General features: G+C 34.9%; 2 protein-coding genes across 3 annotated transcripts in view; one reads left to right on the top strand and one right to left on the bottom strand.

The window, feature by feature from the left end:
* The first annotated feature begins 585 nt into the window (after positions 1 to 585).
* The window catches only part of LOC142341573 (glutamate receptor-interacting protein 2-like), a 114,262-nt gene continuing 89,651 nt past the window's right edge, over positions 586 to 25,196 (top strand). Inside the window, exon 1 of the mRNA XM_075392617.1 lies at positions 586 to 822. Within this exon, the coding sequence (XP_075248732.1) occupies positions 624 to 822 (199 nt within the window). The 5' untranslated portion in view covers positions 586 to 623. The remainder of the gene's footprint in view (positions 823 to 25,196) is intronic.
* LOC142340865 (uncharacterized) lies at positions 9,168 to 19,990 on the bottom strand. 2 transcript variants are annotated; one of them, XM_075391615.1, is made up of 7 exons: positions 19,532 to 19,990; positions 18,304 to 18,410; positions 15,659 to 15,777; positions 14,727 to 14,881; positions 11,357 to 11,492; positions 10,926 to 11,079; positions 9,168 to 9,625 (listed from the first exon to the last, which is right to left on the bottom strand). In XM_075391615.1, the coding sequence occupies exons 1-7, from the start codon at positions 19,732 to 19,734 to the stop codon at positions 9,540 to 9,542; spliced, it is 960 nt and encodes a 319-aa protein (XP_075247730.1). In that variant the 5' UTR covers positions 19,735 to 19,990; the 3' UTR covers positions 9,168 to 9,539. The 2 variants fall into 2 exon arrangements, with proteins under 2 accessions (XP_075247730.1, XP_075247729.1); XM_075391614.1 differs by having other exon boundaries at positions 15,659 to 15,790; positions 18,308 to 18,410.

The raw sequence follows: 25,196 nt of genomic DNA, 5'->3' as shown, positions 1-25,196 counted from the left end.
AATCTGTTCTCTATTTTGACATTAAAAAATAATTCAAAGGCACAGCGTGTTCTAAATTAGCTTCTGTTTACATATTTATCATATTATTAATATTCAGCCTCTCAAATGAAATAACCATTTTTTAGTTCCGTAATTTTAGACATTTTAAAAAACAATAGTTTGTCCATATTAACGTACAGCTAATTCAGAGTTAAACATTTGGAATAACATCTAATTGTATGAACATAAACAGTGTAATCAAAGGTCACCGTTGAGCATTTGATCTGATCAAACTTCTGAAGCGATATTACAGAGAAAAAAATCCAGATTTTTTGCTAGAATGCTCTCGAAAACCACTACTATGAACTCACAAAAGTTATCCATTGTCAAAAATTTGTTTTCAAGTTTAATTTCCTCCTTATTCTAAATAAAGAAAAAATAGAACTACAAATTAATTTAGAACACATTCTTGCACCTTTATTATTATTCATTAATTTCCAATTTCAGGAATTTGAGAATTTGTTCTCAATTGCAGAAATTTAGCAATTGAGAAAACTGAATTTCCGATTTCACAAAAAAATTAAAAAGTTACTTTTATACAAACAAATTAATTATTGATTGATTGTCCAGTTTTGTTATACACTATGCCTTGGTTACTACCCTCATTTAGCAAGAGGGTCAAAGTTAAGAAGGAGAACAAAGTTGTGGTTGATATTGCCTCATTTGATGCCAATTTGCATCAGCCCTCTTTGGTCAACCCGCCCATCAACCCCACCAACTACACCTTCAGGAAAATAACAAAAGGAGGATTCAGGAAGTCAACCAAGTCTCTAAAAACACCTGGTGAGTTTCATTGTTGCAACATTTCACTTTATAGATTTTTTCACTTTGAATATGCTTATTGATTCTCGCTGAATATGTGGCCGCCCTCATAATTGTAAGTTAGCCAGTTATTGTAAATAGCTACCGAGTTTTCGCTCCCAAATTTATTAAGAGAGGGGACAAAAGGTATTATAACAGGCCACCTTCAAAAAGCTGATCAAGGCCTCCGAAGCCACATTAAACCGCCAAGTAAGTTATTTTTTAAAAAGTTTTTAAAACTTTTTTAATTTGCCTATGCTTCAGGATTTTAAACGGTCATATAATATTTGCTCAAATATGTAACTTTAATCATTGAAGTGCTTGACTTAAGCGCAAGGCATAGACTCATGACACACTTTGCTTCTTTTAAGGACTAAATATCTGATCACATCATTGGTTCCGTTTCAACACTCCAAATTTGTTTGGGGGCTAGGAACTTTATACCAGCCCTACTTTTTTGTTAAGTCAATTTTGGCCGACAAATATAATTTGCAGAGAGATGAACAAGTTGCATCCTTGAGAATCTCTTTTTGAAATTATTTTCCAAGTTCTTCAAAAATTCCAGTTTATAGTGAAAATATCAACAAGAGGCGCCTTATTAAAATTAAAAATTCATAAGCGGGCCAAATTATAACAAACTTTGAAAAGCAGATTTTTTGGGAAATATTTTTTCACATGAGTTTTGTTTACACACCCATATCATAACTGAAATTGTGCACATTCCACTGAAAACAGTTCAAGTAAAAGAAAACCGGGCTGGAGAATTTTCCAAATAATTAGTTTAACTGAACCAAATGAAAATTGAAGCGGGGTTTGTGTTAAAAAAGATTCTACCGAAAAAATTATTTGAAAAAATGAGACCTAGAAACACAACGTCCAGCAAATCCACTAAACTGAGAACAAGGGTGAAATCGCATCAATTAAGCTTTTGCTGGGATGAATTTGAGACGATTTATTTTCTCAAAACTCAGCTTGGATTTTCTAACAATTAGAAAAACAAATTGAATATAAATTGTTAGGTGTTTTCTTTCTTCTTATCAGTTGATAGAGCCAAGCAGAGTTTGACTGGTTTATTCGAATCATGTCTGGATACCCTGTATATCGCAGCGTGACTTGAAATGACTAATTACTCAAATAGAACACATCTTGAGGTCAATATTCAATCAATAAATAATTCAGTTATTTGGATGAACCTCAATGTGACGCTTTGTATTCTGCGCCATTGCTTGGCAGCCATAAAACTTGTATAATCTCTTCGAATGCAACAATCCCAATGAATATTACAAAACCAAGAAACATTTGAACGAAAATCAGACAGAAACTTTAGATCAATTTCTGACTGTACAGTCACCAGCGACCTTGCATAGACTCATGACCGCTTGCTTATTAGCCTTTCTGGTGTGGGGTTAAAGCTACCTCAAGAGTAACTTAAGGCCACATACGTGGGATGAGCAAAAGCATCAAGCGATTTGGCTACTAAAATCAGAAATCAAAGCCCACTGGAAGAGAGGGTTTGCGAAGGTCTCTACGACAGACATGATCAAGCTCAATCATTGTCATCAAAATTGATGCCCAGTGGATTATTTGCCATATGTGCACTATTTACCATCTGTGCCCGATACTGATTCGACATGGTTAAGAAAAGTCATGCAAGTATTCAGCCATAACAACATCAGAAATCGTGAAGAACAGTCAATTTAACAAAAACTAGAAACTGGAAACTGATTAATTTATACTAAACCAATGTAATCCTTTATTAATTCAATAATCAAATAAATCTCACAAAGTTCCTACGGCAGCCAACGTAACATTCTGGCGCCCAACGAAAGAAAATTAACGGATGGCGAGCAGTTTCTAAGACCATTGCCTTAGACAGCCGACCTTTGGCGCGGAGTTCATTTTTTCCGTTTACAAAAGGACAGAGTGTTTTTAGAGGGCTCGACGAAAGTATCTCCTTGCCTTTTTGTAAAGACAAAATCTCACTTCCAAAGTTCTGACTTTGAGCAACGCCGATGAGGTACTTGTAAGCCAGTGTGTGATGTGCGAGCGATAAGCTACTGCTCTGTTTTTTCAAGCGATCGATGACGAAGAAGCAGTATGCTGCAACTCTAACCAGACGATTCCAATTGCTGAAGCGTGCAATGTCGATGGGACATTGAATTGCTGAGTGCAGATCGGTTTGCAACGCATGAAAGATGAGAACGTTTGAATTTCGTGCTTTCAAGATGTCCTGACTTGGCCAGTCACTTTTTGGTAACTGTAGAAAGGAAGGACCGTTGAGCCACCGAGAACTGCAGTTCATCTGTTTAACTTCATAGCCTCTTGAGCCATCATCGGCTGGATTGTCAGCTGAGGTGATGTAATTCCAGTCATGTGCTGTTGATACATCAAGTATCTTCGCCAACCTGTTAGCAACAAATATGCGATGACGTATCTCTGGGGTTCTGAGACAATAAAGAACTGTGGTACTATCGGACCAGAAAAATTTTTCATTAATGTGAATGTCGTGCTCTTCTGTCACGAATTGTGCGAGCAGAGCTGCGTAGACGGCGGCTTGCAACTCGAGATTTGGAATTGTCATTCTTTTGATTGGAGCTACGCGGGCTTTTCCCATGATGAATTTCACTTGAACGGTTTCATCAACGTATTCAATCCTAAGATACGAAACTGCTGAGAGTGCATACTCCGACGCGTCTGAGAATGTATGGAGAGCTGTTTCCTTTATTGCTTTGTTAATGAATAAACAGCGAGGTATTGAAATTTCGCGGAATTCCCGTAGTTCGTTTTGCAGCTGAGTTAGATCTGCAAATTCATTGAGGTCCAATGGTTTGTCCCATTTTGGTCCATGATTCCAGGCGGCCTGTAGACTTTTACGAACTCGGATGGTGAGCGGTGCTATAAAACCTAGGGGGTCAAAAATGGATGCGACAAACCGCAGAAGTTTTCTTTGGGTTACCATAGTGTTATCCAAGGGAAACTTCTTGAAAAGTTTCTTCTCGATTACATAAGTGTCTGTTTTTGCATTCCACGGTAATCCGAGGACCTTTTGCATTTGAGGTGAAGCTTCGTTTGTGTTTAAAAGTTGATCCCTACTGACTTGTTGCAAAAACGCAGCCGAATTAGAATTCCACTTGGTGAGGAATTCCACTTGCATCTAAGCTCCACATCTTAGACGTAGATATCAATTGGAAATTTAACCCCCCTCTGGCTCCGCATTTTGGCGGCAGCTGGGAAAGATTAGTTCAAGTTTTCAAACTCTCCCTCTACAAAGTCATTGGCTCAAGAACGCTAACAGATGAAACGCTGTCGACATTCACTTGTGAAATTGAGCCCAACATGAATTCGCGACCATTGACGAATGTTTCTAGCGATATAAACGATCCACTCCCTTTAACGCCAAATAATTTCCTTTTGGGTAGGCCCTCAATCAATCTCCCTTCAGGAGTCTTCTCTCAAAGCAAAGTAGCAGTTACTAAATCTTGGAAAACATCACAAATTCTAGCCCAACATTTTTGGAACCGATTTATTAGAGAGTATCTCCCTAACCAGCAGAAACGCTCTAAATGGCATAAAGTAAATCAGAATTTAAAAGTTCACGACTTAGTCTGGATTTTGGAAGATTTCACACCTCGTGGTCTCTGGCCTCTAGCAAAGGTAATTGAAGTGTATCCAGGCTCGGATAAAGTAGTTCGGTCAGTCAAAATAAAGACTGCATACGGTGAAAAGATCCGCCCCGTTCTCAAGCTAAGTAAAATCTCTGAAGAGTAAACTACATTCACATTCAAAGGACAAATGCACATCATTTTAGCACTCAGCTTCCATAAATTCCTCTTGCAGAAAATTACACTATCGTTAATGTGCAGTCACATCACTTACTTGTCGATCAACATACGATTTAAAAAATCCAGTACGTTAAAAGGTCCGTAACTCTTGAGTGGTTATAGTTAGGTACAGGTAGGTACAAGCCGCAACAGGTAGAAATCTCGTCTTTTTTGCGCTGTGTAGAAAGTTGCTACACCGCAGCAACCTCCGCTTTAGCCTTTTCCGCTTGTGTCGCAATTTTTGGGTATTACAATTTTTTGCCTTTACCCGCTCCGTCAGTTGGAAACGCCGATTTTGAAAATCTTTTGCTTTGTTATCTCTTGTAACCATCTTTTTCTTCCCTCAGTTATTTTATCGGAATTATTTATTGGCTACAAAGTTTTTACCTAACAAAGCATCGTCTTTACGGAAGCCGACTATTCTTTGCAACCCTGCAAATGGGGCCGGCGATGTCATCAACATTGATGCCCAGTGGATTATTTGCCATATGTGCACTATTTACCATCTGTGCCCGATACTGATTCGACATGGTTAAGAAAAGTTGTGCAAGTATTCAGCCATAACAACATCAGAAATCGTGAAGAACAGTCAATTTAACAAAAACTAGAAACTGGAAACTGATTAATTTATACTAAACCAATGTAATCCTTTATTAATTCAATAATCAAATAAATCTCACAAAGTTCCTAAGGCGGCCAACGTAACAATCATCAAAGAGCACTCAGAGAAAAAAATCATAAAAGCACTTGATCAGCGAAAGTTTACCCGTACTTCTCCACCAGAAACAGCGGGACTGCAGTCTTTGAGTCTACCTCAATCAGGTGCTTTGCTGCTTGCATAAAGGAGTTCCCACTTTGTGTCTTCAAGTTCCCGCAAATTAATGCCAAGTCAGTTTTAAAAACATTCTCAGCAATACTCTGTATGACGATGAGAGAAAATGCCCAAGTGCTAACTTTTGCACTTAAGATGTATATGGTTACCACGCTCATGTCCCTCATGGAAGAAGTGACGTCATATCGCGGCATGATAGAGAGCGTAATTAAATTGCAACTGCCTGTTCTGAAGCCAGTTTGTAGAACCGCTGTTCTAAAGACTCCCCCAAACTTGGAAACGAAAAAAGTTGTTTTTTAAACAATCTCTTGCCAAATCAACGTTCTCGAATCTTTCAAGTCTCTTTGGACACTTTCATTTTCTTTTCTTTTCAATCAAAATTCGTTTAATATAGTCTGTTTTCGTCGTCAGCTTCACTATAAACGCTTTTTCACACAGAAGCAACAAAACAATTTAAGTTTGAACAACGTGAGCTGAAGGAAAATTCTTTGAGGCCATATATGTTATATATTAACAGTTGATATCATATACAATTGCAACGTACTTTTTGTCCTTTCTTGTTAATTCAGGTGGAATGGTGTACAGTCAGTTTCAAAAACATATTTTTGGTTGACGAATACGATTTTGTTTAAGTTAAAAAAAAACAGCCAAAATTATATGAAAAACAAAACAAACGATTACGCCTCTTATCGTATGAATTCATTTCGCTATCTTCTGTATGCGAGAGAAAACTTTATTGCAGGGTAAAATAGTGAGAGAGTTGTAGATAAAAAGAGATTTTTTTTCGAGAGAAGGCCGAAGACTAATTTTCTAACAATCACAATTATTTTATATTTGCGCGTCTGTAAAATTGGGGTAGCTATGTTGCAATTCTCTTGGTTTTAAACAATCTGAATCGAGCAAGAAATTTATGATTGAGTAAATTTTCTTTGTTTCAGAAAAAAAATGTCCACCTATGGTATTTTGATTTTTCTGTTGATTATTATTTCTACTGAAAAACTTCCAAAATCAACAAAAATGATATACGTTTTCTGATGATATAGTTAATTTTTTATCGCTTAGGGAGCAACTCAGATTTTTTTTATTTTGACAATTTTTTTGAAACTAATAGTTAATTTGTGATTTTGCTGCGTATGAGTTGCTCTTATAGTCATCGTTTTAAAGAGTCTGACTAAAATGAAGCATACGAGTTTTACTGAAACTAATCATAATGAGACATAGGTGAATTTGTTATTGTGTGAGAGTTCATAGTTTTTCGTTGTTGACATTGACATTGCTTATTTTCAAAAATCATCGATCATAGAAACTGTTCTCAGCTGTTTTTTTTTAAATATTTTTGTGCTTCAATTTCGTAGTTAATCGTTCTTTTGACTCAGATGCCAATTATTCTTAAAAACTTAAGTTCAATATCGGTGTTCGCTCACTTTTCTGTTTTGTTTTTTTTTATATGGGAATTACAATACAGTTTGTATCATTAGAACAATAGTGTAAGTCATAGATTTCAACATAAATTTTTTAATGACATTGATGCGTTGTATTTTTTTCCGTATTCATTGGTGCCTCCTTTCTCCTTTTAATGAAAGATTTATGCAAAAACTTTTTGTCCCCTTTCTCATTGCTCTCGTTGGTCTTCGTCATAGTGGATGTATGTCCCTAAAACCGCCTTACTTTAACAGTCACTGTATTTTGTCCTTATGGCTATGATAATTATTAAATCACTAGTTTGGTCTTCGTTAAAGATAACTTTTAACAATATTATATCTTTTCGTTTTTTTATAATCTTATAAGACCATATTCTTTTTGTTGAGTGTCAAAGAATTCTTTCTGTTGCGGTGATTCAAAGTAGCTCATTTTTTATCTGTATGATTTTTGTTTCACAAAAATTTTACTACTGCAGAAAATTTATTTTACGCTGTGGAAAAAAACGGCGTAGAGCAAAATTCTTTCAAAAACTAAGTGACACGTTGTGGTCTAACTTTGCCAAAAAGGACCTTGTTTTGCAACCTTTGCTTCATAGTTGCTCATAAGTGTTTGACAGAGTTCAGATTTTGAAAAAATACCGACAGTTCCAGTACCTCACTTTTTCTCTTTTGTGAGAAATTGGTGAGAATCTTCAATTTAAGCCCAAAAACTTTTGTTTATTGAACAGAAGCGTCTTAAAAATATAATTTTGTCCGTAATTTTTTAAAAATTTTCAGGTAATCTAGAACTTTTAGCTTGTTTGGACATCTCACAAGCAGCTTGCGTCTGATTGTATTGCACGCCAAAATATAAATTATCTTATTTTCAGGTGAGTTTGTTTTGTGTTCTTTGTCAGGAAATATTGTTCCAGTTCTTCGAAGAAGAAATTGATGCTTGACCTTTATTTTTCCGCTAGAGATGCCTTGAATCTGTTATCTTTTAGGTAAATTTTTTAATGCTCACTGTCCATTAAGTTTTGATTAATTTATCTGAGTTGTTTGTGTATTTTTTCTATGAAAATCAGAGTTTCTGAATTGTAAAAACTTTATAAACAGTATAAGTACAAAGCAATTCCACCATATTTTCTGTGTAAGCAGAGAAAGCAAGAATGAAAACTTAGTTAAAGTACCAAAAATTCACACCTTCTTCACAAATTGGCGTAATTCAATCTTACTGAGCCAGAATTAGGAGAAAAGAGCACGAGTTCATAAAGAGGAACCTTCAATATTTTTTAAGATGGATCCATTTGAAGGCTGAACAAAATAATTAATGCCTACGATGGATCAATTTTCTTCATTTATGAAAACTGTTTCTCTCAATAGAACAATCAAAGTTCTCTGGAGGCAACATTTTTGTTCTGAATTCAGAACAACATTTACTGTTATTAAACATATAACCCTTAGTTTTAAACGTTTGGTCTGGGTGTGTCTGTCTGTGTGTGTGTGTGTGTGTGTGTGCATGTGATTATTGAATAAGGATAATTTCACCTATCCTTGAGATCTGTTCTCTTTCGGCTGTCAGTGTTTCTATGTCCACGTTTTTATGTAAAATATAGCAACTGCGCCTAGGGGACGTAATTTTATATACCCGGAGGTTGGTCGCAGAGCAAATCAGCGCTGAATCAGTCTAAAGACATTCTGTTTTTTATGATGGCCAGTACTCTGTTCATGTCACAATTTACACAGGCCAGTCTGATTTTTGAGTAAAATTTACTTCATGAAAAATAATATGTTCAGCTTAACTCCCGCCAACAAGGTTTGCTTTATATGCGATTCGAACTTCCGCGTGGGCACTTGTAACATTTATTATGTGCAGCAAGTCGTAACACTGAGGTAAATGGGCTTTGTTTTAATTGCCTACAAACCAGCTTAAATATAAACAACGTGTATACTACTATAGTAATTACTAGTTCTAAGCTACAAAAGTATGACATTACTCTGCTCAGACCTAATTTTGGGGTATGAGTAATTTTCAGACTATACAGGATAAATTTAGCCTGGGCGAACTCTATGACCTCAATATAATCATGATGAAGAAATACTGCACATAAAGAAACTTAAAATCTTCTGGAGATACAATGTTTCAGAACTGAATTAAGTTTTTACTCTTGAAATCTGCTGGTTCAGCGCTGAAAAGCTCTGCGACTCAAGTCCGGGTACCCACTATGCTTTGGGTGGGGGGATAGAATAGATCCTAAGAAAAAATCAAAATAATGAATAATAAATTTCAATTCATTCAATTTCATTCCAAATACAAAATAGTTTGAGCTGACAATTTTCAATATCCTTCAGCTACCATATATGTACGCGCATGCAACTGATTAGAGCATTAAATAAAATTCGAACTTATTTCAGTGTTTTACGTTGCTGGCTAATTTTCATGCAAAACCAAAATTAATTACATTTGCTCATAAATTCTAACTTTCAGGTTTTTTTTAGCCAGTATAGGTATATAACGTTACGTGCAATGAGTTGCGTATGTCGTTTAATTTTTTGAGAGTTGAGTAAGAAAATCGAGCGTTGATTGAAAGTCGTTGATCAAGATAGGTATCCAAACAAGGTTGAATGTGGGAGGGGTTGTAAATGTCACTTTATTTTGAGCCCGACCCCTCGCACAAGAGCATGTCTCATTGGTTCCATCATCAGCATCACTGGAACCCTCACAATCACTCCTGAAACAGAAACAGTCACAAAATTATTATCAGCTACCCCGCACGTCTATATTGCAATATTTCAACATAGGAGGTAATATTGTAAGATCTTAGACAAACAACTGCTTTGAAAGAGTTCTAGATCTTTCAACAAAATTGAGTTTGCAGGATTACTGGCTAACTTAGAAGATTTGTGGGGTGATGGCCTATATTACAAAATTGATGCAGAGTCGTCCGTCTCGAGTTTCACGCTGATTGGGTCCTTTTATGTCGCCTCTTTTCTCACGTTTTTAAAAACATTTATCATACGCAAAAGTAAAATTTTGAATTGATTAACATTTAAACATTGCTGAGCGTTTTGAAAGAAAATTCAAGTCGAGCAAACCTTATGTATCATAAAAGAAAAGAGATTTTTTTGTCAAATATGTTTTTTTAAATAGACTGATCAAGTTCAACGAAAATTGTCAATAATGCAAAAGAATTCAAACTAAAAGGGCCCGTGTTTAGTTACAACACCTTTTGATAATATTTATCATAATACAAGTGCAACAAACTATATAATAATTGAAGGTTCTTCAAGTTTTTTGGTTGCTCTGAAAACTCTAATGTTTTTCCTTGTTGTTTCTGTTTCAATCTTCCGGTGAATAAAATTAGCTTTTTTGTGACAGATTGATAAAAATAATGCTTCGTGCTGAAGCAAAAGTTTCTGAAATATCAATTTCGATATGTTGATTTATGTTATGCTTTGAAAAGCGAATCTGGGAACATTCTGTGCCACGCACAGAACAAGTGATCCTTCTTGTTTGAAATAGTTTTCTAAGACAAATTCACCTTGTCACCTTGGTGTGTGTGTGTGTGTGCGTGCGTGTTAGCGTGTGTGTGATTGTGTGTGTGCGTGTGTGTGTGCGTGTGTTGGCGTGTGAGAGAGAGTGTGTGTGTGTACGTGCGTGTATATGTGTGTGTGTGTGCGTGTGTATGTGTGTGTATGTGTGTGCGTGCGTGCGTGCGTGTGTGTGTATGTGTGTGCGTGCGTGCGTGCGTGCGTGTGTGTGTGTGTGTGTGTGTATGTGTGTGTGTGCGTGTGTGTGTGTATGTATGTGTGTATATAGGTGTGTGTGTGTGTGTGTGTGTGTGTGTGTGTGTGTGTGTGTGTGTGTGTGTGTGTGTGTGTGTGGGTGTGTGTGTGTGTGTGTGTGTGTGTGTATGTGTGTGTGTGTGTGTGTGTGTGTTTGTGTGTGTGTGTGTGTGTGGGTGTAGGTGTGGGTATGAGTGGATGCGTGGGTGGGAGTCATTGTTTCCACCCACCCATTTCTCTACTCACCAGTGGATCCGATCATGTATCCCATTCCGAGTAGGAACTGTCCCTGCTCCTCGTTCTCGTAGTCTTTCACGAAGAATCCCAGGAACAACAAAGAGTACTGCAATGTGCCAGACACTGCATACACCACACAGGTCGATACCAGTGCCAAATTGGACTGCATCAGAAATGCAATTTAGTTTTTGCAAAAACTCTATGATCTCGAGGAAGTGAGAGAACCTCTCGCATAATGAGTTTTTTTAGCTGATAAATAGCCCTATTAATTCATATTGACTTTGCATCAGATTCGGATGTCATCAGTTTTTCGGTGAGACTTTCAATAAGGACTTAGTTACCGGAATCACCATTTTGAACTCAGATCAACGTTAAATAGAAATTTAAAACAAGGCTTTCTTTTAGCATTGAAAATTGATAGAAACGTTGAAAAGTGTAACCTGATAGTGACACTTGGACTCTGCAGTGTTACGTATCTCGTGTCTTCTCGCGAAAAACACGAGCACTGTTATTGTGCCAAGAGTGACTATGACAATAGCTGGCAGTGCCATCACACTGATAAACTGGTCATACAACCTAGACAACAATCATAACTTGAGCCCAATGCATCTAAAAACTAATTTCAACCAATGTCTTATAAGATACCTGAAGAATACGTATTTTATCAGATCTGATTGGTCAGTTGTCGGATCTTACTATGTAGCTCAGGTTGAGGTGCCACAGACCCAAGGTAGATATATCCAGGAAATCCCATACGTAAAGTGCGTTCATTTCGGTCTGGACATATCCGGCTTCGGTCTGGAACCGCAACCTGGGAGATCATCTCCCATGATGCAGTTAACCAGTGAAATATTAAGCATGGTGTTATTTCGAGGTGGCGATTGACTGCTTTATAAATTGTTGAGCTATTTTAAATAAACCAGTTAGCTTGAACTGCATCATCAAATATAAGGCCAAGTAGTAGTGAAGGATGCATACGCCGGATACAACCTAATCAGTTAATCAGATCAATGATAGATTGGAAGCACGTTGTTAGGGTTCATGATTTGGATAATACAATGAACCTTTAAACAAATATTTAGATAGTCTAAATATATATCTGGATTGATGAGATGGATAAGCTGGATGGATAATTGTCCTGCCTGATGTCGAAAGTTAAGGTGAGATAAAATATCAATTCGATATATGTCTTCTCTGAGAAAGATTACTTATTGTTCCCAAATATATTGGAAAAAAACACGAGAAATTTATGCCAGCCCCACTTTTTGTGTTCAAACGTTTTTGACTTTTTTTGAGGACATCCAAGACGAGCATGTGTAGAATCAAATAAAAGCTCTCTCCGTCTTGAATTGGACTGCTTAGCGATTTCGCGAAATTTGTTTTCTTAACAAAAAGTTTTTGATCAAATTTGGTATCAATTCAAATCGCTTTGCCCTAAATTTTGGGCAACATTTAACATTTTTACATAAATTGAGATGGCATTTTTTGATGGCCTCATACTTTTTACATTTTTTTGAGACCATTCATTGTGTTACTTTAACAATGTTCTCTCAGTTTAGAAGTGCAAACACATCGAAATTTTAAAAAAAAAAACAAATTTTGATAGCCTTTCATGCCAATTAGATCTAAAATTTGGTTGTTTATGACAATTAAGTTTTTATTCGATAAATTAAGGCTTTTATGTGGGCATTTCAGATCAATAATGAACTTAGCTACCAAAATAGTCTTTTGGTTAGGACTCGAATAAATCAAAAACTGCAAAAAAAACTAAGTTTTGTAGCATTTTATTATGTCGTGTTTTTTTTTAGCTGATACCACGATGTAGATTCTTTCAAAAATTAATTTTCCTTCTAATTGTTTCAGATATATAGCCACTATTTTAAGTTATCTGAGAATGACAGTTTCGGAAATCATCAGAAGAGTAAAACAAAATTTGTTTTGAGAAAAAACAATTGAAGCAAATTCTGGAAACATATTTGGAAAATGTGCTCAGTATTTATTTCCGTAATATTGAGATTTGAAAAAACGAACTCAAAGTTATCCAAAGCGAAACGAGCGCTTTTAGATCTTTCGAATTCAATATATAATTTTTAAAACATTTTGTTTCTTGCTCGATTTATTTTTGTATTCAACCAAAGTAAATCATCAAATTGAGTTGTTTTGGTAGTTTCATCTACTGAGCAAGCTGATTTTAAGCATATATTTTCACATTTTTTTAAATTAGTTAATATTGGAGCGTTGCATTTTCTAAAGATCTGCTCGTACACATTGATTGCTATGAAAGTCATTTTGAAGGCAACAAAAGAGCGTAGATTTTATCACTTCAGAGCAGCTCAGTTATCAAAAAACAAATAGCTTGAGGGTTTGAAGCTCCATATACAATTTCAAAAGAGAGAGAACATATTTTCACAAAAATTTGTGCATGCACTGTTTTGACAACCGTTTCAATAGTCGCTTTTTTTCTTTGTCTGCAAATTTATTCAAAAAGTGAGAAATCAGGTTCATCGATTCCTTTTTGCAATTGAATCAATTAATGGGATTATATAAATTTTAATTGAAGCCACTTTTTAGCTACGACAACTTTTCACTTCTGCACTTCTTTGGAGTTTATTTTGATTATTAATTGGTGTTTAACAAAAAATTACAGGTGTTAACTCATTTTCGATGACGCCGCCATTCGTAAATTTTTAGGATTGATTATATCGTCGTGGCTTTTGATTAGTTAGAAGATTTTTGTTTTTCTTTAGCTTTTGTTATTCCTGCAGTTTTTCATTGGACTCATCGTTCTCCATATGATTATTTCTTTGTCCAATCGTAGAAAACTTTGACTTTTTCATATAATAACAATTTAAAAACATCCGATCTGATATGTTTTGTGTGTTTTGGCCATTTTGAAGAAATGCGTGAGCTTTTTGTTATGCTGCGTATTAGGCGCAAAGTTGAAGGTCTTTAAATAGGCTGTGGTGGGTAATGCTCACTGAATTGCGGGCAAAAATAAATTTGTTTCCGGCCGTTTCATTTTTATTTGCATTTGATTCTGGCTGTTTATCAAGGCAAAGCATATTTACTACTTTACCCAAAGATAGTTACAGAATTAATTTTGTGTTTATTTTAAACGTTTTTTACATTTTGTTTTGTTGAACTAATTCAAAACGAGAATTGTTTTCGAAAATTTGCAACCGGTCATTTTTAACATTCTAACACGTTTCGCGCTTTTGCCTTCATTTCATCTCCAAGGGCATTGTGCTATTATTTACTGACTTATTTCAAAATCTGTGCTTTTTATGAGATTCTTTCATTCAGCAAAAATGAATAAAAATTCACCCTAATTTGAAAAAAAAAATCGTTTTGAAGTCAATTATGCCTCCTAGGCAGGCAAGTGGATGTGCCATTTTTTGTATTCTGTTTCGACAAGAGTATCGTTTTCGTTTTTTTATCTTTGCCGCTGTTTGCACACTTTACAATCTACATGATAGTTTTTTGCATTCACTCTGGTTAAAATGTTTTTAACCAGACACTACTCAGAAAAAAGGCAAACACCAGAACTTTTTTGTCTGGTTGTTGTTTTTTGCCCAATTAAATTGATTGGGACAGAATCATTTTTGGCATTGTATAGTATTGCATCAATTATGATAAAAACGCATTCTGGCTTCTGAAAACACGTCACTGAATACTGGGAGAGGTGAAAACTTAATTCAGCTGTTCCTTTTTCCTGGTTTTGCATTTGTTTACTATCATCAAGATTACATGAAAAAATTCAATAAAAAAATTCGTTTGTACTGAAAATTTTGCTAAACAATTTCCGATTACCTCCCGACACTCAGACAGCTCCCGTCCACAATATCAGCAGTGATAGACTTGGGAATCATCATTCCACACACCACCACTATCACAGGAGTTACAATGAGCCACGCATTCCTGTGCGAACAAAAGTTGCGGTACCATCTCGTGAAACGCACCGCTATCTAAAAGTTATTATATCTGACTTCATCTAAATCAATTTTTTTAAGCAATTTTTTGTAAATATAACACATAATAACTTAGAAAGTCAATGGCTTGACCTTTTGTATGAAATAGGGTATAGCTTTCAATTCATGCCAGCAATTTAGTATTTTTGAGGTGATCAGCAAACGATTCTTGCAGTCAGCAATATAGGAACGTTTTTTCCGTGATAGAGCCTTCTGGTGAGCAAAAATTTTTTGGAATTTTTTCAACAATCACATGGCCCCTTTGGCACCTAGTAGAAAATTTCCTTCCACTAAATTATAATCAATAACATGTGCAATAACTTGTGCAATACATAAGCCTGTGTTGCAGTTAGGGTCTGATTTGTTAATATTGCTGGCTTAAATTCTACTCAAAATTTGCCGCCTTTTTTGCACTTGTGGAGGCTACGGTTTAAAAGTGAGTTTAAGTATTTACGGATGATATGAAGAAGTCAAAATTATTTTCAAGAATCTGATTTGTCTTCACATTTGTTCAAAAATTCTGCCTGTGAATAGTTTTTATCTGAAATTCTTATAATCATTAATTATAATTTTATTTTTCATAATATTATTTTATTTTCTATAATTATTTTTCATAATTCTTATAATTACATAAATTCTTTTGACAAGCAGTAACAATTCAATGTGTTTAATGTTTGCTTTGGAAGAAAAGCTGAAAATACTATCTGTGAAAATTTTAACCTGTGCCCCACATAATATTCATTTTATATTTCTAAGAGAAAGAATAGAACGTACCAGACGGTCAATGGTGAGAGGTACAGCCAGCCAATCAGCGAGTAGAAAGAAACACCCGGCCAAATAAACTGTGGCTTTACACCACACCCCACTGAGGTCCCGTAGACATAGATGATCACCTGTGCTCGAAATCTTTGAATAATCAGTTTTAATTGAATTGTTTCAAAAACAAGCGCAGAACAATCATCTAATTATCGAGATTTTTTTTCATTATGAAGCATAAGTTTTTTAAGATTATAAGGGCTGGTGTTTATTGTACAGTTTAAGATAAGCAAACTTGCAAAGGTTCTTTAGTTGTCATTTTTTGGTTACATGACAATTTACCCAATGCCATTTTGCCCAATGCCATTTTACTCTACGACATTTTACCCAACCTGCCATTTTACCCAATGCCATTTTACCCAATACCAAATTACCCAATGCTCTTTGATCTTTTCGTTCAATTGTCCTATTACAAATTAGCAGTCGCTATTGAAGGATGATTTTTAGTATTTATAACATTATAATCCCATGTTCGGTTGTAATAGTTTCATATCAAGTCCCACAGGCCATTTAATTATATAGTCGGCAAATCCCATGTTGGGTTGTGATAGTTTCATATCAAGTCCCACGGGCCATTTATTCCTTAGTCGGCTAAATGGTCGTTCAGTTTAATTTAGCAATAGGGTAAATTGGGTAAGTTGGCATTGGGTAAAATGGCATTGAGTAAAATGGCAGGTTGGGTAAGATGGCATTGGGTATAATGACATTGGGTAAAATGGAATTGGGTAAATTGTCCTGACAACGTCATTTTTGTCGTCTTCTGATAGCAAATACAGTCTTGCTTACAGTAGCTGCATTTTTCGTTCCCGGCAAGTTTTTACAAATTAGAAATATTTGAAAACTAATTGAGCATATAATTTTTCGTAATTTTGGATTTCTATAGTTTTTTGAGCTAGAGAACACTGCACTCACACTTATTTTGCAACTGCCATCAACTTTTTGAGAAGACTAAAATAATATTTTTCAAAGACTGCTTAGTCCAATTAATGGACTTCTAAAAAAGTGGGGGTACTGAGATTGTTTTATCCGATAACATTGAAACCTCACATTTTGCTGTCAAGTTCAACTGTGTTTGTTCTAAAGTTTCGTCTTTGCGGCACTGGGTCTTTTGGCAGCAAAAAAATCTTTGACTTCAAGTTTTGCAAAGTTTGTTAAAATTGCTAAATTTTGTAAAAATTTGTTAATCATCCAGATAAATTTACCCTACTCCATGAAACCGAAGAAAAACAACGCAAGAAATGATCGGTATGTTTGATTTTCCACGCAAGAATTCGTCGGTATGTTCGGTCTCAAACGTAAGCAACTGTCGGTTTGTGCGGCCTCTTAGATTCGGTTATTCAGTTTCTTAGATTCGGTTTGTTTGGTGTACTGGATTTGGTATGCTAGGTTTGAAACGTAAAAAGTTGTTGGTTTTGAGTTGTTGGTTATAATACAGTCAAATGTTATGATATCTCTCTAATCCCTGGAGTTTTTAAAAAATATCTTGGATATAATTTCTTTGAAAAAAGTGAAAGCTGATTGAGGTTCTTCTTAATTTCATTTATAGAAATTGTTGTGCTATTATGACGAAGTTTTCGTTTGTTTTTCAATTAAATTTTTTAACAGAGCTGTGGAACATTAATGCATGCTTATTCAGCTCGTTAAACCGCACTCACTGAGTCTTGATCATGAGATATCAAAATCATGAGACATTTTCTCGTAATTTACTGTGGTTGAATCCAACCATTGCAACAATTTCTTACGTTTAAAATCGAAGATACCGAATCTAAGAAACCGAACATTCCAAAGCTAGCAAACCAAGCATTCTGACAATTTTCTTACAATTACAATTGACGATTTCTGAAGTAGAATAAACTATATAAGGAGAGGGTATTATTATTGTCTGAGCTGGTAATAAAATATAGAGCAAAAATTTGGAGTTATCCTTAATACAAAGCAAGAATAATGGTTGATGCGGTGTTCAAAACCCGGATCTCCAGATCGGTGGAGCTCTGCTATACCTTTTTCCACTCATAGTTAGACCTGCATTTCTATGAGTCCATTGTTGATTTGCTCTTACAGTTTGGTACTGGTTTATTTCGAATCAGCCAAAATTGAACTATAATTGGGTTCTCATGGTGAAAAATTTGAAACTGATAATAAGTGTAATTCCATTTTCTCTCTCAGTGGATGAAACTAATTCTCATATAGCATGGTCAAAAATTGAGGCTTCAATGAAGACGCACTCTTTTGCTATTTTTTCGCCTGGATAAACCATTTTTTTGTATCTTATTTAAGCCGACAGTTTTTTTGGGGGAAAGTCATATTATTTGTTTGACCGAGAATTGTATGATTGGGTGTTTTCTAAAAATTAAGATCGCTAACGGCTAATGTTCATCACGTTCCTTTTTCATCGAATATTTAGGGTATCATAACACCAAATACACGCCCTCTGGAACTGAACTTTTTCTGATAATTGCTTTCAAAATTGCGGTCCAGGACATCGATGTTTTTAAATATATGCGAATCAGTTCGACAAAACGGTAGGCATTTGCACCAAATTTGGGCAATCTAATATTGTATTTCTTTTGCTGCTCATTTTTGGTGTATGTTTTTAATCTTACCTACAGTAGCGCAAAGGCATAGTTGCATGATTGACAATTGCTGCAGTATTTGTCCAACCGCCTGCACCCACAGAAATGTCCCCGCTGCAAAGTCACCCTGCAGGCCCCTGCACAAAATAAGTCATGCAAGCATCTTGTGTATCAGTAAGATCTTGCAACACCGTTGTTGAGGAATTTTGTTTTTCACTTGTAAGAAATCGTCGTTTTTTAAATCGTTTTCGTTAGACAAAAACGATCAAAGCCCTTACGTGAATCGCCGTTTTGTTCGTTATTTCGTCGTTACTTTTATGTAAGAACTGATCGTTTTTTCATCGTTATTTTTATGTAAGAAAAAAAACGACGAAAAAGCGTGATCGCTGCTGGGATTCGAACCATTGACCTCTCAGATTACCTGCTGCACTGACAACTTCGCTACGCTATCAGGCACTTACTAGCAGTTATGCTAAAACGATTTTATAGAGAAGAACTAGTTCAAGAGCAATTGAACGACGAAAAAACGATCAAAAAACGACAATTTCTTTTGAAAAAAATCGACGTAAGAAACGACAAAACACGACGAAAAAACGATCAAAAAACGACAATTTCATTTGAAAAAAAAACAACGTAAGAAATGACAAAAAACGGCAAAAAAACTATCATTTTTAACACGTAAAAGACGACTTAACCGACGGAAACTAATGAAAATGAAGAAAACGACGACAAAACGACGAAAACGACGACAAAACGACAGAAACCACGATTTCTTACAAAAATATTGTCGTTTTTTCGTCGTTGTCTTCAACACGGGCTGCTTTGAATGTCTGCTGAAGATATACAGTTCTGCATCCAAATCTCTCAAAACTCTTTGAAGGTCTTATAAGATACCAGCTGCTACTCGACTCGGACACCGAGTCTCATCTCAACAAATTCAAAATACAAGAAATTATAAGCTTCATCCTCCAAAATATATGTATGAGCAGTCTACAAAAGGGAAAAAATAGCAAAATATGGTGTAAGAAATTTGAGATCAGGATCATTTATTAGTATACATATCCAGAAAAAAGCTTTTTTCAGATCTTATATGTTGATCCTACTTAAAAAAATTACTCAGGCTGTAGCACGGCGCCTCATATTAAGTTGGCAAAGGCGCCGCATTTTTTGTCTCCCAAAGTTTTCCCATAATTCTTTCTGCTGTGAGCAACCCTAGATACAAAGACTGTTCTACATTCGCTATATTTGATGAACCAACCTGGCGATTATTATGATGAGGAGTAGGGACAGAACAGCAACAATGTTCAATCCAGTCACCATTACGAGGGGAGTCGTGTCGTATACCTCACTTTTGTCGTCCCCTCCATCCCAATTTTCCCCCGTCGAAGTTGAGCTATCGTTGATCGCTGCAATCACCGTTTCTAATAGCAGTTTCGGGCTCACGGTTGAAATCTGTACCATTTTAGCGTCAATTTTTGTTTTTAATTAGGGTTTCTTTAATTGATAATATTATTACGATATGAAAGCAGATTTTTGCTATATTTTGATTAATAAAGGAACATTTAATTTCTCAGTGGATTTTGAGAACCTTTGTACAGATTTAGTTCAAAGCAATTGCTTTCCGTCAAACTAGTCCCTTAAAGATAACGTATAATTAAATAGTCCCTTTATGATAACTGATAAATATTAAACAGTCCCTTAATGATAATGGAAAACATTTTCTTTCAGAAAGGGTGTATCGATTCTGTTGATTTTTTACTTAATTGGTTCAATGAAATTTAACTGACAATTAATTAGAAGGCTTATTAGGAGGATGGGTCTAGCAATGGGATTTCTAGCATTTGCGTCATCGACAATTTTCAATGGGTGTGTTCGCTTATTGTCTTTGGGTGTGTTCGCCGCATGAACAAAAAGCCCCTCGGATCCGCCTCAAATGCTTAAATTTCATTGTTTTCCTAACTAATTGATTTCTCGAGAGATAGTGATGTTGTCAATTTTATTTTTCAGTTGACTACAATAGGTATAATCACTGCTATCAGCTATCAATAATTGCTAGTTAAAATTTTCCTGAATTTTTTTTTTAATTTTAATATATTCTGTTTAAAATTGAATTTACATACAATCAGAGTGCCCCGTCAGCTATTTTTGCAGAAATGTACTGCTTCCTAATAAAAATTAGTACCAACTGAAGAAGAGAAAACTAATCGAACACCACATAATTTTCACATAACTTAGACATTTGCAGTAGTTTTTATCTGAGTCAGCAATTCTCTTCAGTCAAAATTTTTACCCAGAAAAAATGAACGTATGAAGTCAAAAAAGATTATTTTTTAAAGTTCAATTTTGAAAACATTCATCCCTCCGCTGACAATTTTGTATTGATAGAATGTGCTGAATGCTAGCAAAGACTTATTAACAAAAATTAGGAATGAGGAATAATGTGGATTTTGTAATACAAAGTCTTTGAGATTCCATGACATTGAAGCTTCAATATTGGGAAGTTACTTAGTTTGCATTTATTTTGGTTATTGAGTTTAGGAGATAATCTTAAGCATATTGACTACGTTAACAAAAGGAACGAACTTGAGTTGTGTAGGTTTGATATTCGGAGGTTAATTAGTTTGCATTTAGTTTGGTTTTTGAGCTTAGGAGCTAATATTGAGCATTTTGAATATGTAAACAAAACGAACTTGAGCAGTGGAGTGGATTGTAGCTTTATTTGTTGAGTAAACAAAAAAGAGACTTGCTTCGCAAAGTGATCAAGTTGTCTGAAGTAGTCAGAAAGAAACTCAGAGGTCATCAAACCAAAGGAACCAAGTATGATAACAACAGAAAAAAGAATGGAAGTGCTCGGGAAAAGCAGTGGTATTTTTTAATTAATTCCCCCAAACGCAAAATTGAACCCCTTCAGCATGATAAGAACAAATATGTATTCCATAGAAGCAACTACAAATTTAGGATTACTGTTTAGTTTTTTCCCAAGGAATAATTGGTAAGTTAGCCAGTAAAAATTACTGCATTAAAAAGGAAAAGAACAAAAAAAGGATTTCTGGGCCTTTTTTTATTTTTCCATGAAAAGGATATTTGTTTGCCCCTAAGGATTTCCCACAGCATAAGGAATAGAACACAAAGAAAAAGAGATAAAAGTTTTTGTCACAAACTTAATTCTGTTAAAAATCAAAGTAAATTGCACTTGAAAAAAAGACTTATCAATTGTTTTACTTCGCGCATGGTGGTCGCAAAGACTTTTACTCATAAAAAACTGACACTTTTATGGTGTAACTAAGCAAGACTTTCGGCTAAGCTTTCGGCTTCTATGCGAAACAAACAAACAAACAGACTTGGTTCCATAAGAGAATTGAGCAGAACAAAAGGGTGCTTGAAGGGTCTGCTTGAAGGAAAGAATTAAGAAAATGAATTGAAAGAAAGTTCGCTTTTTAATCCAATCTTGGTACACCTTTATTATGAGAACTGGTTTGAGTAATATTTCAGAAGTGATTTTGTGTTTTCAGGAGAAAATTGGTATAGATCTTCGGAGTTATGGCAATTAACTTTTGGAATTCTGATATTCAAACTTTGTAGGAAACAATATATGTTATACATTTTTTTCTTCTTTTACACTGTTGAAAGTCAGATTTGCCAAACAAGTAGAAATAGAAAGTAACGGACATCCAAAAGAGGAAAACTTTAGTAAGAAGTGTTTTGGGTGGAAACAACGAGTTATGAAGTGAGTTCTTCGATGTTCGATATCCGACCAATTATTGCTTCAATTTTGTTGTCTTGAGAATAGATTGATAAATACAAAAGAGCGCAAGGTTTGTTTGAAAAAAATTTGTAGAGAGAAACTGATCTGCAATTTCACCAACACCCTCCCACCGCAAAATCTCAAAACCATACCTCCTCAAGCTCGATCGCCCCGACATTTTAACTGGTGACTTCTGGGCAATTGCATATGGAAAAAGGGAAACAGTATTTTTTCCGGTAATCCAAAAGCTGGTTATTTTGCTTTTGAAACAAACAACAAAAAAGAATAATCGAGTTTGTTTGTTCTTCTATGAAAGAAAAAACACTTTTACGAGTTTCAAAATATCCACTAAAAACCACATGCAAACATTAAGAACGCAAACTAGTTATCGTTTTGTTACGATGTAAGTTTTCCCTGATTTTCTTCATCATTTTGATTAGGAGAAAATAGTAAAAAGTTGGTTAAAACTAGCATTGAAACTATATCAGAGAGGTTAAGAGAAAACAAAAGAATCTTAATTATTGTGTGAGTTCTTTGTGAAGGAAAATAGTTTCCTAAGTTGCAGTGAGTGAAACGGCAAAGTTATTCAAGATCGTTTGTTGAGAAGATAACAACTTTCTCGTCAGCAACACAGCTATTGGGAGGCAAAAATTATTAGCAGTATTTGGGTTAGGGAGTAAACTGACCAATTTGTTGATACTTGAGGAGAGTGATTGAGTTGGCTTGGTATAGTTTAGACTACTAATTAGTTTCAATACAAGAATTAGTTTTGGATTGTTATAGTTATTCAATTTTTTTTTCTGGCAATAACACTACCTGTTGCTGGTATTACATATTACATATAACAACAAAAACAATAACCATACACTCCCTACAACAAGAGGAACCAACAACCAATTTTTCCGGGAATAATTTGATAGAGTTTTGGGCGCTAGCCAGTCCCCAGCTAGAAGCCTTCTAGCGAAAAAATTACATAATTTTACAAATAAGATATGGGAAGGAATATGGCAGATCAAATTAATCGTTAGACAGTCAAACAACTTTTTTATTAAATTAAGACTGTGGACAATTGCAATTTAATAAAATCCAACGAACCAAATGAACCAGGAATGAGTCGCAGAATGAAACTCTGAACAATTGGGGTTCCAATGAGTCAGACTCTGAATCAGTGTATCGAGGTGATATATAACTTTCCCGAGATGTACACAGTAAAAGAGTCTTAGCAACCATAGAAAATCAAAAAATACTCTTAATATTCATTTGAAATCTTATGAAATCTTTGGCAACATCATAAGGTTTTAGAATGAATCTTGTTAAACATAAAATCATCATTTAAAAATTGATACCAATTTGAAAGTTGTCAAAACAAAATTTACGTGCGTCTAGGATCCAAATTAATTTTTCATGTTATAGTTACACGTAATCATATGTGAAAATTTTAGTGGCTCAAAATAACATTATATTCACGGTAAAATAATCTGACAATGTTGAAGATTTGTTGTATTCCAAAGGCAGGTCATAGCAAGATCGCATATGGATCTAAATAAAATGCAAGATCATAGTACGAACTTTTTAATGTCTTATACGGAACCATAATTGACCACAGAATGTTCATCGGGAGTATTGGAGTCAGAATTGGGACAAATATTTGATGCGAAATACTCTAATTTTACATTGACATCCTTTAGATTACTGAGATCTTATTACAATCATTTACACTTTTCATAGTACACTTTTCATTTACACTTTTCAAAATGCAAGATCATAGTACGAACTTTTTAATGTCTTATACGGAACCATAATTGACCACAGAATGTTCATCGGGAGTATTGGAGTCAGAATTGGGACAAATATTTGATGCGAAATACTCTAATTTTACATTGACATCCTTTAGATTACTGAGATCTTATTACAATCATTTACACTTTTCGAGTTGAATATCAAAACTATATGGCTCTTTGATGGCTTAAAATATGCGTGCTCATTGTTGAGTACCTTTTAATGAACAATCTCCTAAATTTCATATGGCATTGCGTGTTTTTTATTCTAAATATTGGCTGCAACTTCGATTTTTTGGTCGTTGATGAAGCAGATTGAAGTATTTGTGGTTAAATATTTATTACCGCTATAGTCTTTCGTCGCCTATAAAGCACTATATTAAAAATGTCATGATCTTGTTGCATTTATTTGTTTTTCTTTTGTATGAGTTGCAAATGAAGGGCGAATACAGACCTAAAATCTGTTTCCGACAAGGAAAGGCTTTAAAACTTTTCAAGCGCCTTCTGGCAATCTTTGTAAACTTTGAGGTGCCTTGTTCTAAAACTAGCAAAACTGGAATGCTCAAAGGCTCTATGAAACCCACTTGAAATCAGGTGTTATACTTTGGATTAATTCAGATTGCAAAAAGCGCGCGACTGATAACGAGCAAACAATAAATTGAAAGGAGATACATCAATTTTTTGTAATCCATCTTTTCCTATTCCGGCAGAGCAGAAATTATTTCACTGTGCTCCTTGTCATTGGATACATAAAAAGTCGATTGTTTTTTTTATATAAACTTAGTTTATTTCCATGATACCCTGCACGGATCAAATGTAATCTGAACGGCAACAACAGGTGAGTACAAAATGTTATATTCCTAATATGTGCGAGCCGATTCATCTTACTCAATATCTTGTTAAAACAATCAATTTTAGACTACTGTGCAATTGAGATCTCTATGCATGTACAAATGGAGTTGGCACAATTGATTCAAATGTTTATAGATTTGAAAACAAAAAGCAGCAGAACAAGGGGGTTATATATGCTTCACGAAAAGATTACCTTCAGCGCCCCATAAAGAAAAAAAAGAAACATCAATTTTAAACCTCTAGAATTTAATCTTTAATCTTTACTTTTCGTTCGTTTAGTGAGAAACGAGAAATTTTAAACTTTAAGTGTACCTTCATCAATTCAGATTCTTTGGTGTGTTTTAATTTTAACCTTTAATTGCACATGCAATATCAAGACACTGATATGCTCGTTTATGACACATATTAGGGAATAGTATAATTCTTTCGTCAATTCTTTTGATGATTTTCCTGAGCTTTAAGCCCAAATTAATTCGTTAAATCTTTTATGCAATACTGGTGTGACTTTAAAACAAAACTTTGGCTAAGTTTTCAGCAAGAAAACTTTT

This window comes from Convolutriloba macropyga, chromosome 6 (assembly GCF_964194025.1).
Source record: "Convolutriloba macropyga chromosome 6, txConMacr16.3, whole genome shotgun sequence".
NCBI lineage: Eukaryota > Metazoa > Xenacoelomorpha > Acoela > Convolutidae > Convolutriloba > Convolutriloba macropyga.
This window is presented reverse-complemented; position numbering and strand designations above follow the sequence as displayed.